The 17375-nt window shown below is 39.4% G+C and overlaps 1 protein-coding gene across 7 annotated transcripts in view; it reads right to left on the bottom strand.

The window, feature by feature from the left end:
* DOCK7 (dedicator of cytokinesis 7) overlaps window positions 1-17375 on the bottom strand; it is a 107006-nt gene that overhangs the window by 65036 nt on the left and 24595 nt on the right. For all 7 annotated transcript variants that reach the window (XM_040610069.1, XM_040610068.1, XM_040610067.1 and 4 more), the window contains exons 3-14: window positions 16993-17168; window positions 16728-16796; window positions 14393-14522; window positions 14074-14286; window positions 13592-13677; window positions 11393-11459; window positions 10003-10152; window positions 7983-8063; window positions 5544-5709; window positions 4741-4883; window positions 2395-2488; window positions 656-818 (exon numbers count right to left, since the gene is read on the bottom strand). In XM_040610069.1, the coding sequence (XP_040466003.1) occupies window positions 656-818; window positions 2395-2488; window positions 4741-4883; window positions 5544-5709; window positions 7983-8063; window positions 10003-10152; window positions 11393-11459; window positions 13592-13677; window positions 14074-14286; window positions 14393-14522; window positions 16728-16796; window positions 16993-17168 (1538 nt within the window). The remainder of the gene's footprint in view (window positions 1-655; window positions 819-2394; window positions 2489-4740; window positions 4884-5543; window positions 5710-7982; window positions 8064-10002; window positions 10153-11392; window positions 11460-13591; window positions 13678-14073; window positions 14287-14392; window positions 14523-16727; window positions 16797-16992; window positions 17169-17375) is intronic.

The following is a 17375-nucleotide window of genomic DNA, read 5'->3' on the forward strand; positions in this document are numbered from 1 at the left end:
TGAAATTACTCAGCTGAAGCAGACAATTCCACTTAGATGTGCAATGTCTTCAAAGATACTGTGAAAAAAAAGCTTTAAATGAATAGTGGTACACAATGAAAAGAGATCTGCTCCCTGCTTGGGCTTTGCTATAGAAAGGTTATTGTTTTCCGAGACACTTTAGAAACATTTCTTTCTTCCAGATCTTCAGAAGATTTTTTTTTTCAACCATTGCAAACAAAGAAATTATTTTTAAATCAGAATGGAAATATGACTGAAGCAATGATGCAGGTTTTTTTCATTTTTAACCCTAACTTCAAAGAAAAAAAGGCACTGAAAATGTTCAAAAAGTAGTAAAACCAGTAAGACAATTATGACTTTAGCAGACAAAAGAATCTACATAAAACTGAAAAGAACTCAGCTAAATTTCACTGTGAATTCTGGGAAATGGAGAAACCTCCCTCATGTTCTTGTTCACAGCCAAGTTTTATGCAGATATGTTTGTCCCTTCACAACTGTGTGTTTTCTGCTGTGTCAGTCTGGACCCTTTTTGTGCCTCTGGCACAGCAGACCTACTGATACAGCAAATTTTGCAACAAACCAGATGATAAGGTAGGAATTTCTAGGCTTGCCAGTCTCAGGCCCTGAAACGTGAAATGTATTTCAAAACTCTAACCTGTATGTGGTATTTGGAACGTAGACATCCCTGGCAGGAAACTCCAGGATTTCTCTTGTAGGTCTAACTCTGCTGTCTGGGTAAAGTTTGACTTGCAGCAGCTCTGGAGTTAGACAGTAATGGGGATTCTCTGGAGCCGGAGATATGTCTATCTTTAATTGCGCTGTAAGAAGAAAATGGTTTTATTAAAATAAATAGAAGTTAATTTAAATCAAAAACTATATTCATGCTTTGTTCCTTCAGGTTAATATCCTATATATTAATATCATAACTAAACAAATTATAAATTACAACTGATGCAGACATGTTAAAAACAAGTAACAGAGAATCAAACCGATATCTAGGGCGACCGGGACACCAGATAATAAGAACCAACAGAAGAGACGTATCTTAACAAGTCCCAAATACTGTTCTCATAGGCAATTTGAGGAAATGCAGTCTAAATAATGCTACTGGGAGGCCCAACCATAGTTAGAAATAATACTCAAAGTCTCATAAGGAATCTTGCCTATCAAACTGGAAGGGTGCATCAGGAGCTGCTGAAAGATAATCCATACCAAGACTATTGAATGTTTTCCTTAGCAAGTCAGGTGACAGTACTGACCGCACACTTATTGCTGGCGGATGGCACTGAGGTTGGAATGACTGTGAAAACTTAGAAGACAGGAGAATGGGAGAAATGGCATCAAATGACTAAGATGAAATATAAAAAAGAGCAAAGGACTTGCATTAAGTAGGAGAAGGCAAACATACAAACAAAACCTCCAAAAATAATTGGCATGGATCAACTCTGTAGAAAAGGCCTGGGTGACGCAGTGACAATAAGCCAATGTCCAGAAGAAAGCCACAACCATTCTAAGATACATTAGTGCAGTGTCATGTGTAAGACAATGGAGACAAATTAGTCTGCTTTGCTTGGCAAGAGGTCTTAGGAGAAGCAGAACAACCAGTTTAGAGCACTGTGCTTGAAGAAAAGCATGGGCAGATTAAAGAAACTCTAGCAAAGAATAACAGGCATTTTTAGAATCACAACCTTTAAGGAAGGGTTGAAAAAAACCTGAGATTGGTTAGGCTACAAAACAGAGGTGAGTAACAGAGAACTAATAACCGTATTCAAGTACTTGAAAGGCCGTGATAACTGCCCTGAGGGCATGACAGACCATAATCAGATTAATTTGTAGCAAGATAATTTTGCAGTTTTCTTAATACCTAACCTCACTACAAGGACAGCTGAGTGCTGGGAGAGATGATCTAAGGAAGCAGCAGGATTGCTGTCCCTGGAGATTTTTAGAACAGGTTAAGTAAATATTGTCAGGAATAGCACAGGTCAGGGACCAGTGATGTTTCACTGCTGGTGTGCCAGAGTTTTTATTTCCCTTTCTCAAACAGAGGTGGAGACTGCTCCTATTAACCAGGTGGGAGCCAGGAGAGAGATCTCCTCTCAGCTAGAGTGGTATTTTTACTCAGGAAAACAGGCTCCTCAGTGCTGGGTTTAGTGCCTTGGGGCTTGCACCCTCTTCTCACAGATGCTCCTCTGCATGACAGGAGCTGCATGTGCACACGTACCAGTGAAAACCTGCCAAAACACCATCTTTAGTGCTCGTCATCTTCCAGGAATTGCTGTTGATGACTTCTGAGGGTTTCTTCATCTGCTCACTTACAAGAATTGGGTGGCAATTGGGAAGGACGAACCACATACCTTAACACCAAATGTGAGCCAAAAAGATCCCACTCATTACCTGTGATGGGTCTCAATCTCCGTAACACTGATGATGGCCGTCTCATGTCAGCAAGGAACTTGTACAAATCTTCATCGCTCAGGCGATCACCCTCCTGTTGGATGTCAGGAAGAAAATGCTTGTCTACACAACCCTTCAGGATTGTGAGAGAATGAATAAACCATCTAATACTATAGCCTCTTTCCTCTGAGATATCAAAATGTACCTTCCCAGAACAAGGTGTTAACATTAACATGCTAAATTACAGTTCATTTCTCCATCCTTTTCCTTCCTTTTTTCCTTATTAATCATCATGACAGCTGCAGGAACTTCTCATTGAAAACCTTTTCTCTCCCCATCAATATTATCTTTTTCAAATCTGAAAATGGCTGTTAAAGATTTCCCCAAAATATCCACTTTTTAGCAAGTATAATAGTTTGAAAAAGTATCCGTCATTCAGGTAGTGATCCTCATTCCTTCTCCTCTGCCTTCTCTTCGGTTTGAGTCTAAAAAAGCCTTACTTTTCAGGAGAAGTGTTAAGAAACGGTGGGAACTGGAAGGAGTCTGTTGTCAGGCTTCCTTGTGCCACATTCTAGTAGGCCAGAATTTTGTTAATTTTGGAAACATTATAGAAAATGTGACTGCCACCCTCTAACTATCCAAAAGTAGAAGATATCTGATAATAAAGGTAATAAATCACAATATGAAAAAAGAAGCAAACAGAAGGAGAAAAATGCTGGGTAGTATTCAATTAGTTGTACTCAGTGGGAGAAAAGGAAGGGGAGATAAAAAATAAAAGACACAGAAGAATCAGAAACTTAAATCTCAAATCAGAACCAAAATTTTCAATCAACATTCAGCAATTTTTAAAGGACAAATTAATAAAACAAGCTCCTTCAAAGTTGCCAAGTGAAAACAACCTCAACGAAGTAAATAAATTTGTAAATCATGACTAACTTAGTGACCAGGTCTGAACTGGTGTACCTTACAAAGAGGGCTGCAAAACACGGTCAGTGGAATGGCTGCATCACCAATGCTGTAATATTTTTTAATTCTTACTTTCTACATTTTGGGTGAATACATTACAGATCTGGATTTTGTGAACGCCCCAAGTAAAAGGAACTTCCTGAGCTGCCCTGTGTCTCTGAGGCCCCAGGGATACCGTCTCCAGAGCCCAGTTTCAGTCACACTGAGTTTCATGAAAGCACGGAGCATGGGAGTCATGAGTCACCCTCCACTCACATGGTTTGCACCAACATAACTTGATGCCCTTGATGACATTTCTCCTTATTTACACTACTGTATTTAAAAGCAGACTTTGGATGGCTACCCACAGTGAAAGTGGCACGTAACCAAAACAATCAAAAAAAACCCCAGAAGAGCTTAACCAACTTTCAGTATATAGAATCTACATCTTTGTATTCTCAGTGATCAAGAAATCAGCCAAAAAAATCCCATTTGTATACTAGTAAATCCCTTTTTATACACAAAGGTGACATTAAAATAACAATTTTCTTTAACCAGATGTGGCATTAAGCAAATCTTAGCAAACATTAGTAGACTGAAACCATTTTCTAAGCTTAACTAAAAATTTTATTCTGTTTAATCGTGTTTTCTACTGCTTCTCAGGAAAAACCCAAGCTCTGGCTAAGAACTGCCACTCAGCAAAGCAGCTTCAGAAATGAAATGCTTTATTATCTCAGGTATCCCTGGTTGTGTCCAGTGAACAGATGCCAACCTCAAACCACATTGATGAACCTGGTTCTGAGCCTGCTGATGTTTCACTGGGATTGTCTATCACCCAATGAAACTGAAGGAGCCAACTGACCATCGTGATAAAGGCTATGCAATTCCTAGACCAGGACAAACACCTAGAATACTTTTTGGTACATCCCAACCCAATGAAGTTATCCTCAGTTTTTGTGAACTTGCTTCCATGCGCATCTTTCCAAACACGTGTACCAAAAGGCCATCCAGTGCATGTTAGATAAATCTGGAGCAAAATAAACTGGTGTTCTTCTGGGAAGACCCAGTTCTATTAGCTGGAGTGGCCAAGTCACTATGCCATAATGATGCTTTATTGTTCAGGTCAAAACCAGCTAATAATTCAAAATTCCATAACGTAATTATTCACAGTAGACTTATTGAAAGAATCCACCGATCTACTGTGGACCCACTGCTGGCAGAATTAAGCACATGATGTAACAAAACTGCTGCGTACTGTTCAAAGACATCCTGTGATCAGGGAACAGACATTACATGCATTGAGAGCATCACAAATTAATCATTCAGGTCTAAATTGACTTCACATGATCAAATCACTCTGTCCAAGGAGCAAATCCTTAATTAGATAGCTTCATACAATACCTGTTTAAAGAAGTTTGTCACTGTCAGAGTAGCTGGTCTAAAACTGGTCAAATTGCAAGCCTCATCCCCACTTGTGGTTCTCTCTAATGAACGCCTTCCGACAATACTGGAATTCCGCCTCTCTGACCACGATCCTTTACGTTCTTCAAAAAACAAAAATGGGGAGGAATTAAAAAACAGGAGAAAAACAATAGTCCAAGAGCCTACTTTTGTTCCAACCAGGATTTTCTACACAAGAAGATAGGTGCTGCATTTGGAAATTATGCAATAAGCGTGATAGAAGAGGTGGTTATGCTAAGACAATCACACTCCTGAGGCATCAGGAGGCTATGAAGCACAGCTGACTACTTCTGCTCCTCTCACAGCAACCTCACCCCAGTGCCTTACTGCTATTATAAAAGTCTTTATCGTGTGGAGATTTATGTATTTCTCTTGCTCTGAAAGATGATGAAGTTGGCAGTTTTGGGGATGCTGAAGAGCAGTTTCAGATGAGCTATGTGGTTCACAAAGATTAATCCACTCCTTTGGAAAATGTTCATCAGCCTGTAACGCTCTCTCAGTCTTAGAAGCCTGGTTTTAAATAATATAACAGATGGTTTGCTTGTAAAATCCTTGAAAGATAAATCCATTTGTTATCATGGACTTTTCTGTTTTATTTCAACCATGACCCAAGACTATCAGAAGGCCTAGGGCAGGGGGAGGAAAACGATAAAAGGAGCAATGGCAGCTACAGGGTGTGAATCAAGACTTCAGTAAACTCTGGATTTGTCCACATTCCCTCATGCAGATGCCAGATACTGTACCTCCTGTGCCAACTTCTACTTCCGTGGAATCTCTTTCCAAACTTCCAGCGCTGCTCACAATGTTCATTAAATGAATGGCCGTCCAGGCAAAAGGCATGCGATACTTGCCTAGTCTTTGGCAAAACTGCTCTGCTTGGCATTTCAGTTTTTCCAACTTTTCTTTATTCTATGAAGAAAATATTCAATCCAAGAGATTAAAAGGAGAGGAATAGGAACAAAAAGATTCTTTTAGCAGGATTGGTAAGTAACAATGGTATCTTTTCTAACCTGCAATGATTTTGTGCTTCAATAGCACCTTCTAGAGGAGGATCACTAAGCGCTAGGCAAACGGACTTCTGCTTCCCAGAACCTGCCATCAGGCCAACAGCACCAGACACAGGACAAGTGGACAGTCAGAGTGACTGGCTTCATGCTTTTAAGCCTCCTGAATAGTCTCTCAAAGCCCAGTGAGCTCATCTGCCCACTGCCCTTTCAAGAAAAGCTGAATTTTACTCTGTGAAGTCTGAAATGGCATTTCTTAAAGTGATTTTATGCAGCAGGTGCTCAGATCATCTGGAGTTACATGGGAAACTGAGAACATTCCTCAAATAAGCAGTATCATACAAGTTTTGTTGAGGAAAAAAGAGGAATATGGGAGGACTTTTCCATAATTCTGCATATTAAAGAGCCATTTTTTGCTCTATAAAGGTTGTTGCCTACAGGCCTCTAACAAGCCCCCAGACAGAGGGCTGGATAACAACAGAGCACGCTGTTTCTCACATTCTTCTAGTTCAGGACATGCTTATGCACTTTGCCTGGAAGATCTTAAAAAATCACCTTTTCACTTACATTCCCAAGCATCCTGCAAATCCAATTCAAAAATTTTACTTAGCCACATGTCCACTTATTGTTCACAGGAAATGTAGTTTTTTACTTTTGTTATCTATATACCTGAGGTGAAAAATACCCATTTTTTCATATTGTGGTGCAGTGATATAAAGACAGAGGTAGACAAAAAATGTTAACTTCTTTAGCTAAAAATGTATTTGAATTTTAGGAAGCCAGAACTTTGTTAGAGTTTGATTGAAACTAACAAATGAACATTCCATCTCCTTTGAAAAAAGCACAAGGGAAAGCCTCTGATCACAAGAAGGGCTGGCATCTCTGTTTCCGTCTTCATCCAGTCCTCACTATAACACTTTGACCTTCACTTCGCTCAACCCAACTGTACAAGAAACCATTTTTGAGATTCCTAAGCACCACTTCACATTTTATTTACCCAAGTTTTCCTTCCCAAGCTCACTTGCACATCTTACAAATTGGAGTTGTAAAATAGCATACTGAGCTCAAGTTAAGAGATTTCTCCTTCTGACTGCTAGTAACATCAGAGATTTGCTGTGCTATAATCACTGCTGTATTGGAGAAAGCATTTCAGAAAAACAAATAGTAGCCTGTGGGTGAAAAGATCAAGGAAAGGCCATAGTCCAGGTGTCAGTGAATTCTGCAGGTGCCAGCAGCACTCCTGTTTGCTCCTGACTGTACCAAACCTGCCATTCCCATTCAGACTCCAATATACTGCAATGAGCAACCAGCTACCAACGGCAGAGAATGAGATGGCATTCTTCCCTGTGTGGAAACCTCTGCTTTCAGGCCTGCAAGGAGACAGGCTGCATTTAAAAGGGATGGATTTAATGAGGGAAAGACAAAGAATCCGCCAAACTGGGGCAGGACAATGCTATCCACTGCACTTCACAATTCCCAGGACAATGCCCAAACTGTTAAAGACAGGAATTAAAGGAACACTGTTAATGAAAAACACAAACACTAAAGTATAAAAATCTAAAATTGCCCTTACTATATGTAAAAAAGACAGCTTTATCCTGCTGTTGAGTGTGGTCTTTCTTTACAATATTACAAAAACCAAAAAGCAGCAGAAAAAAGCAGAAAAAACCAAACAGAAATACGCTGCAATTCAAAACCAGGCCTGAAGGAGAATCTCCTCTTAACATATTTCATCCACTTTCCAACCCTTCTAGAGGAAGGTAGAGGTACTGTGATGGGGTTAAGCTGCAGAAGCAATGGAAAAGTTGAAATTTTACTGCATCAAAGGCTGCCTTCACTTGACCCAGCTGTACGCACACAGCTGATCCTCTGGGACAGGGAATCACAGATGACTGAGCTTGATGGTAACCACACATCTCCCCTGTCAGCTACAAAAACCGACGACCTTTAACTACTCTACCCCAACAAGGCATCAAGATTCAAGGGTCTTTGACTCCTTTTTGGCCTTTAGAATTTGACTACCTTCTTAATTAAAAATGGATCCTTCTAACAACAGGAACAGTATCAGTGGCTGTTAAGTCCAAGGTAAAAGAAAATAATGTATGTTTAATTTGTTAATAACAAAATGCCTTAAATCACTTGTAGCGTGTTTAATCAAAACATCAAAAAAATTCTTACCTTTGCTGCATCAGATTCTTTAAAAATCATATAAGGCTCTGCACACTCCCCAATATCTCCCTGCTGTAATACTTTTTCCAGCTGAGAAGGGAAAACGAACCGTTATAAGGACATGTATCCAACAAGGACTGTTAAATTAAACAAACACTAGGAAGCAAAAACTACTACAAAAGAGTTAAAGCTTGATTTCCCTTTGTGAGTCAGGGAACAAGCACTGCACTCAAGTTATTAGAACCGTTAAGTTCCCAGGTCTCCAGCTATAACTGAATCACAAGTGTAAAATATAGGTTCAAAGGGAACCACTTCATTTTGGTTTGATCTGTTCTAGAGCCACTTTCAGCTCATTTTTAAGGTCTTAAAGACAGCTTACACTGTCTTCAGCATCATCATTTTCAGAATTCCATTCTTATTTCTGTTCCCCATACTAAGGACCTACTGCAGCAGCACAAAACGGTGCGTCAGATGCGCTCAGCTAAAACAAGCACTACTTTAAATCAGTGTGTTTGCAAATCAAATAAAGAAATAATCAAATAATTAAAGTTAGGCAAAGATTACATTTGCTTCTGAAGTCTGAGTAACACAAAACTGCTTAACACCCAGTTTCTGATAGAAATCTCTTCCCTATCACATGCATGAAGACTGTTCCTCTCAGCAGAATCCTGACCCTTCCTCCCACACCCACTACTTTGCACATGCTGTTACTAGATTAGAATATCTTTAAACTTCTTCCATGCTTATAAAGTGCCATTCATACTTCTCTATTAGAACTCCAAGAGGCTATCACAACCTAAGGAACAAAAGCACATTCCATCAAATCTTGCACTCCCTGGTGAGTTTATGCTAGCAATAACAGCTGCCTGAAAAGTGGTTTCCCAGTGAGTAAGACCCATGTGAAAATTCACCCTATAAGGCATACTATGCATCTGTCTTATTTATCCCTGGCTATATCCTTTCCATCATCAAATAAAAAAAAATCACCTAAGCCACCAGCTCCTCTTGGATCACTGGTTTTACAAGCACTAATGTGCAGTCACAAGCTCTTTCAGCCAGATCCCCATCTCATAAATATGGGGTTTTCTCTTCCTCATATCTTGTAAAAATCAGGAGAGTGAATATGTGTACACAGGCAGAACATGATTTTTAGAAGGAATTCAGAGAATCATACAAAAAACTGGAGATCAGAATATCCTCCAACACTGCTGAAAGCCTTTCTGTCACCTGGGACTGTTCTGCTATGCCACAAAGGTTTAATTCATTTTCAAAAGCTTATTTCTTGTGTAAGAAGCAGTGGAAAAAGAACTTGCACAAACCTCAGTCAACAGTTCTCAAAACACAGCAGGCAATGTAACTGCTACCTGTAAACTGAAAGCACATCTCAAACATCCCTTTTTACAACAGGATGATTTTTATGCAGAGACCAGCCACAAAAACTGATTCAAATGCCAATCTAAACTAGTAACATTTGTGCACTCATTGAATCAAATCAAGGAAGAGAAAATAACTTTTATCTTTGTATACTTTATTCCAGGAGTGACCAATGTGGCATTTTATTTCAGTTAAGGATCTCACTCTCTTAGCAATTTCAATTCTTAAAGACAGTTGAAAATCTGGCTTAAGGGCATATATCATTTTTGAAATGAGATTCAGATCAATATATATTTTTAAATCACTCACTTATCTATCATTTTAAGGAGTCAGCACATTGTTTCATATGAAAACCAAGGTCAAGCCCCAGAAAGCTGCTCTATATCAAGCAAACCTTTGTGCTCTTTTCAGTTTTTCAGTAATACAGCAATCATATCTCCACTGAACTGTTTCTGTTACAAGGGAACTCAACGTACTAAGTAAGAAATCTGAAATGAAACAGAATTCTGTGGTGCTCGTGTTTATACTTTTGAGAAAAGAATTCTGCTCTCCAAATGTAAATAAGAAGTCAACTGCTCAGCCAAACTTGTTTATATTTTATTTTAAATACAAAACAAGAGACAATAATAAATTACATTTCTCTGGCATTTCTTACCTTTATTACCAGAAAGACATCTTGAGAGGGGTAAGTGATAGAAAAGATGGCAGATCTGGCCAGTGTGGATATAGCAGCAGGGGGGACATGTGGACGAAGCATTCCTTTCATTTGTTCAGAGTTTAAATCAAAGTAGAAATTTTCTGAAATCTAAGGAAGAATTTTGATAGCTTCAAGCATTAGTTATACTTCTCATTTTTGCTAAACTCTTAATAAACACAACAATTTCAAAACACAAGTAAAAAACTACCAACAGTGTCTCCTTTCAAACGACATATTAAAAAAAAAGAAGAAAAAAAAAAGGACTGCCTCCTTAAGAAATCAAGGCAGGACAGTGGGAAAGGAAACGGAGGAAACAATACACACTACCTATAAAATTTCCTCCAGCTCCTGTAAGGTATGTAGTTCCATCACAGTACTAGAAATTACAATTGCTATCTGAACTGAAAATATCAAAGTATCAAAATACAAAATGATCTTTAAGATCATTCACAGGAAAAGAAAAAAAACAACACATCTTGAAAGACAGACAGTGAGCTTTCTACGCTGAAACTCCAAATTCTGGACTGTATCAAGGCTTCAAAGCCAAAACGAATGTGAGCTGGTTATCAACACCAGAGGTCAGTAAAGAACTGACTACGTTAGAAAAAAAAATGGAGTAATGGGATGATAAAATTGGCTTATGAAATGTGATTTAAATATTAAACAAAGTTCACATAATATTCCACATACTCTCATCTACATAACTTAAAACTCAATGCATTAAATTCAAGTCTTAAAGAGATAAATGTCAAAATGCATATTTTTAACATTTTTCTCTCTACTACTGCTACTATCTTGAATTAGGAAAACTAAGAGACTCTTCAAATATTAAATACAGAACATAAATAGGGGATTAAATATATTTTGCATTTCCTGTAACTTAGACCTTGAAAAGACTCCTCAGTTTTGTTTTGATTTTAGCAATCTTAGCATGGATGACTTTTTTGTGCATTATTAAAATATTACTTGGACACATACCATGCTGCATCACAAAAAAGAGATTAAGAAAGTCATAAAAACTTAATCTAAATAAAAGGTTTCAGTTACTTAAGTCCTCTCTGGGGAATAGACTTTTGAAAGCCAAGATTGGACCAGATATATATTCTGATTTCAGGCACTCACATATTAGATAATATTTTTAGAAAAGTGGTTATACTTCAACTGTTTTACTAAGCAGAAGAAGAACACCCAAGATGGTTCATGAAATGCCTTCATCATTCTTCCAATGACTGGTATGTCACTGTCTTCATAAAGGTTTGTTTCCAGAATTAATTACACCTTTTTTTTTTTTTTTTTAATACAGGTTTGGTAAGGCTTCAGTGGAAATGTCATCACTCAAGTAACCTACCTTTTTCTTTTCTTTAACATCATACAAGGCCAAACTTGCAAAAATGGGCTCAATTTCTATTTCAAATCTTGAAAGAAAGAAACACATAAAATCAGTTGACCTGCATTTTATAAGAAAGAATAACCTACCCTCTCCCCAAATCATTCCTGGGTGACAGCTGACCACTGTTAAGCTGAGACGTCAGTCAGGAACAGCTGAGTCAACCTAAGGGCTTGCCCCTGCTGAAAAGGGATCCTGCTCCCCAGTTTTGCCCTCACTGCTCTCCTGTCCTGCTTCCTCTGCATTGTCTCTGCTCACTTCCACCAGGACACGCGTTGGTGTTCCCTGGACCTTCTGAAAGTCATTTCAACTTATTGACCCAACAGAAAAGCTGGCATTAGGGACACAGGACATAAAGCATACTTCCATAAATGCTTTTCTCTTCTCCAAGTGTTGCTTGAAAGCTAAACAAAGCAACCTAATAGCTTCCTTAAAGGGAGAGAAAATATTAATTAGACAGCCGGACCACTTAGCTGCTCTGATTACCTTGAGGAGTTGCTGATTTACTATGCTGACCTGTTGATAGGGCTAAACAGTCAACTGCTCCTCCCAATATTACTGACCAGAAAGCTCCTTCCCTCGGGAGTTGGGAACAGCTATTTTTGCAATTTTCAACATTTAACTTTTGTCAGAAAACACCCATATCTCAAAAACTCTCTCAGAAAGGCGTCAGTTGTTCAGAATAACTGTTATCAAGTATTTATGCTAACTGGAACACTTCCAACAAAAACACTAACCTACCAAAGAGAGCTAAAGTTGTTGTTAAATCACCTGGGAAGTTAAAGAAATTAAAAAACATTCAAAACCTGTCCCTACACTTAAGTGAGCAGGGGCTGAAATGCCATTCTCCTCTCTGCACCTCCTCCCTGTGAAATTAACGCCCAGTCCACAGTGGGATCCACCCATGGCATCCAGTCCATGCACAGAGCTCTCAGCTTTTCAGCCTGGAACTCCTTCTGCCAACACGGAGAACATGCAGGACTGCCTCATCAAACAAGTATTTTCTCTAGTTTTGCAACAAAGGTGAGATTAACCTGAAAATGACCCTGCTTAGGTCATCTTAGCCTTCTCCCTGGGGAAGAAACCATGTACTTCTCTCTGCCTCTAAGCACGATCTTGGATGCTTGCTATTACAACTGTTGAGTACAGTTTCAAAGATGACTGTGGTACACAAACAAGCATGTACTTGGGCAGATTGCTGTAAATTTACAGTCAGCAAGAGATGCTTAAATAGCAGAAATCATTAATTTCCAGCATCTAACTTATTTACACTAAAGACACCATCCTTTGGAGAGGAAGCTCCACTGCTACTGCATATTATGTTGTTCCAGTTCATAAAAGGCTGCAAAATCAGTTCATCTCTATGGCTATATTAGGTCCTGGAGTACTCTACGAGCAGGAGATATGTCCCACACATATATCTCAGTTATGAGCCACAATGTAGTCTAACTGGAGCTCTCTAATAAGAAGGGTTGACCTAACTGAGGACACAGAAGATGAATACAGCAGTGTGGAAAATCAGTTTTGTACTTTATTTCTCCAAGGGAATAACAGTAAAATTTTACCTTGTGTTATTAGAGAAGAGTTATAGGCAATGAACCAGCTGCAGGTAACCCTATATTCAGGAGCTCCACTTCATTAAACTTGTTTAACAGGTTTCTATTCCTCCAGTTAATGCTTGCTAAGTATATAAAGTCTTCACTCTTAAAGGGACACAGTCAAGGTTGTTGAGACTAAACTTCAGCAAATCTTTGGTTGTCTTACATTTGAAGGCTTAAGCATTCTTAATTTTTTTTTTCTTTTTTCCCCTCCTAAACATCCATGTTACAGAGCTGAACACCACTAACTAACTTCAGAGCCCTGAATGAGTCTAATAAAGCATGTGTGCTGGTAACAAGGAACAGGTATAGCTACAGGCTGGCTGGAAAGCGACACAGAGAAAAGCCAAGGAAGGCAAACACTTTCCAACTCTGATGCACACTGCTGTATAACTTATCCTTTACAGAACTGACTTTTAAGCCTATGACCAAACCAAACAATGTTACATCCCTTCAAGGGTAATAAACAAGGCAGCAGAGTTATTGCAGATGCACATGGATACAACAGCAGATTTAAATACTCAGTTTCTGTGATGCAGCTGTCTGTTGGAGTGATACTTACTTAAGGGACAAACACTTCACCAGGAGTCTTTGGCCAAAGTGTTCTTTGGGTACTTCAGGGACACTAAGTCGTTCTATAGGCTCCTCCTGAAATTAAGAGACACAACACTTGTGCAAACCACTAATAGCATTATGAAGCAAAAAGAAGTATCACTTTTGTCTTCAAAGACACTAGCACCAACTTAATCCAAGGCTTGCCAGCATGTTGCGTACCACAGCAGCTATAAATATGCTAAATTAAATTCCTTTAATGTTTCTACATAATAGGGGATTGCGTAATCATAGAGGAAACCCAGTCTTCAGGAAGTACTATCTATGGCAAGACAATATGATAAAAACCACGTGACCCACAAAATAGCTAAGGTTCCCATGGATATTAAACATAGGTGACCTTAACTCCTTTAAATCCATGGCAGACTGACAATTTTCACATTCCTTAAATCCTTCACTTACTTAGGCTCAGCCATATGTATATAAAAATACCTCATCTGGTGCTGGATGTAGTGCAAAAAGCTCCTTATGCCTACTGGACTTCCTCTGATCTTCATTGTGGTGGTCAATCTCTTCATTTGGGGTTCGGTCCAGTAGGTTTGGGAGAAGAGCATCTGGAAGGGAGTTCTTCAGATCAAAAATACTGCATGCCCAGCTGCCCCGGGGAGTATCATCAATCGACATTGAACGTCGTTTAAGGTCATCCTGAGATTCAACAAATTAAAAGCAACTTATAACGGGAAAGGGACTGCACTTTAAAAATGCGATTATAAATTAGGTTTTATGTAGCAAGGTTTTAAAGGTACATTACTTGTTCATCCTGGTAACTGTTGCCATCTGGAGCTTCATCAGACTCAAAGATCTGTTTGGGGAGCCCCTTTTGCCTCTCCTTCTGTTTGTCTAAGGTATTGGGATTAAATCCAGTTCCCAGTTTGTGGTATCTGAAAACCAAGTATTTTAAATACAATCTTAGCACGCTTTTTGACACCAAATCCAGAAGCAGAATTACAGAACAAACCCAGTATTATCAGCATGGGTCCACTGAAAGCATAAACTGCTCTCTGCAAACAATATTTCCAGTCACCCTCCACCATAGCTGGGTAACAATCCAACAACCAGTATTCCAGTACTACAATGTGACTCTGTTCAACTGTAAAGCAACCCTGGGTGATGTCAAAAGGAGGATTATCAATGGCCAATTAAGGTCATCATAAAATGTGCAATTGTGATGCCAAGCTTAAAACAGGTCAAGAACGTGAGGACTGAAGGCCAGTGGTTCTGCTGGAGCAAGAGCTGACTTAGAGTAGACAATATTAGTAACTTGAAAGCCAAAACAATGACTTCAGGTAAGACTGCATGAAGCGCCCAAGTCCTGAGCACCTCTGGAAAACACACAACTTTCCAACCCCAACAAAAATGAGCATCTTCTCATAGCATCTTTATAAGCAGAATCAGGTCCTTCAGAGCTTTCCAGGGTGTAAGAGTGCTTGCTAGTAAACAGTCTGTCTACTGTTGCTGACAAGATCAGATCTCTTTGACTAACAATTTTTTTTATACCAACTGGTACTATGTCTTTATTTACACACTCATACGGCCAGAGCCACAGCCTCCTTACAATACACACTCTAAGGCAGTCCCAATGTAGTGCTGGGGTCACATCTCGAATTAATTGTTCTAATCACGCCCCATTACTAAAGTCACCACAGAAGGCTGCACAGACATGTGAAAACCACAGAGATGCTAGCAGGGAATAACGAAAGGGAGGAGAAAAAGGAGGAAAGCATTTTCCTCACTAGATTATAATTCCTGGGAGCTGAACAACATGATCTGTATAATCCTCACCTGGATGTCTGCATTTCAATCACAGCTCCACCAACAAGTGTAAAGTCACTCTAAATCTGACCTAACTTCAGAGGTGCTGGTAATTAATTGCCCTCCTCTGAAGGGGCAAGACAACTTTTGACTGTAGTTCAACAATCACTTATCATGCCTTCAACCCACTCAGGCAACTCTGATGTCTTTAGCTTCATGCCTTCCCTTGACACAGAATGCAACCTGCAGCTGATCTGCACAGGACAAAAAGCTCTGGTGTCTCCAACTGAACCTCCTCAGTGAGGAATCACAGCCAGGTATTCCAGATACCAGTGAAAGTCACTGAGAAGCCAAGAGGTGTGCTGGCTGGGTGGGTCACATTGTCCAAGCCTACTACACATGCTAGACTCTGCCCACAAAGGCTGGGAGTTAATAAAGCATCTCTCTCTCTCATGTTTCTTTCTGGCTGGGGGGGTGGGTGCGTGGTTTTTTTTTTGGTATGAGATTACAAAACACATTTTTATTAGGTCATCTTAGCACTGCAAAGCATATCTTCAGCATCCCCTGAAGTGGTTCGCAGGACAACATTAAACCAGTGAATTGTAGCAACAGCCACAAGGGCAGAGCTGTAGCTGTAGTCAAGTCATTTGTAGGTGATGCACATCACATGGATCACTTACTCCTTGACAGTGGCTCTTGAAGTTATCAGACTTTCAATCATCTGAGAGAGTGTATGTTCCAAGTAAAGCCCCTCAGAAACCTTCCCGCTAATTTGCATAAATTAATCAATGCATGTACGTTCTCTAAAATGTTCACTCATTAGGTAAGTGTTGTGATAGTTCAAATATTAACAATTACTTGTTTAAATTATGTACTTTCTCAAATTCTCTTAGGGACTAAATGAAAGCTGCAGAGGGCACCTTATCTATCAAGGGGTTGTAACTGCACATAAATATTATATAATTACAAAACTAATGCAACTGCTCTCTAAAAAGAGCTGAAAACATATGGAACAAAGAAAGAAACAAATGCTGAAAATAATTTTACTTGTTCGCATCCCCTAATTTCTCCACCATTCTAAAGCAGCAACTGTTGACTAAAATGGCCTAAATTTTCAAAAATGCCCCAAGGGGTTTTGACATCTGAGATCTGATTTTCAAAACACAAAGCATCATTTCAGCTAAACACAAAGCATTGGTTCAGCTGAGCTAGGCAACTAAAAGCTGGGACACATGGAATCAGTAGCCAGGACGGTAATTTTTGAGCCTACTCATACCAGCTAGTCAACCTGCAAAAATACGAAATCAAGCTGACAAATACCACAGGGAACTCACTTTCTGTTCACAATCGCCCAGTCTTCTGTGTAACTTCTTACACAGTCCCTCACATGAGGGTCCATCTCACTGTTGAAAGAACAGAAACAAACACCTTCAAAACCACAGACACGATAACGACTTCTTAAACACACATACTTTCACTTCGGTTTATATTTACTCTTCCAGGCATCTGCAACCAAAAATTCCAGGCTTCAGCCTTGCAGATACTCAAATGCAGTACAATTAATTCCCTTGAGCCAGGTGTCACCCTGTCACGTCCTACCTCTCTTCAGGCACAGCCGACACAAGCGTTCGACATTCTCGGGGGGTGTACACAACCTCAATGTCATCGGAAGGAAACTCAAGCAAGTCTCTCAGGGGTCCAGACTCCACTGCAATTGGGTGTGTAATAAGGTAGTCCTCCAACTCAACCGGGTCCACTGCTTCTGTAAGCGGTACCTGGGGAAAAACATGCGACAGAAAGGTCTTAAAACACGCTGAAAGAAAAAAGAAAAAGCACATACACATGTTCTACTTTGTTTTTTAAATCAGCTTTTCTGCCTTGTTGAGGAAACTTGAGCTAACATCAGATGATAATTAACCTTAGTGGTGTTAACCTTCGCTAATACACATCACAAAGCTATTTTTCAAGTCTTATCTTTTATC

This window comes from Falco naumanni, chromosome 11, assembly GCF_017639655.2.
Source record: "Falco naumanni isolate bFalNau1 chromosome 11, bFalNau1.pat, whole genome shotgun sequence".
In the NCBI taxonomy this organism is placed as follows: Eukaryota; Metazoa; Chordata; class Aves; order Falconiformes; family Falconidae; genus Falco; species Falco naumanni.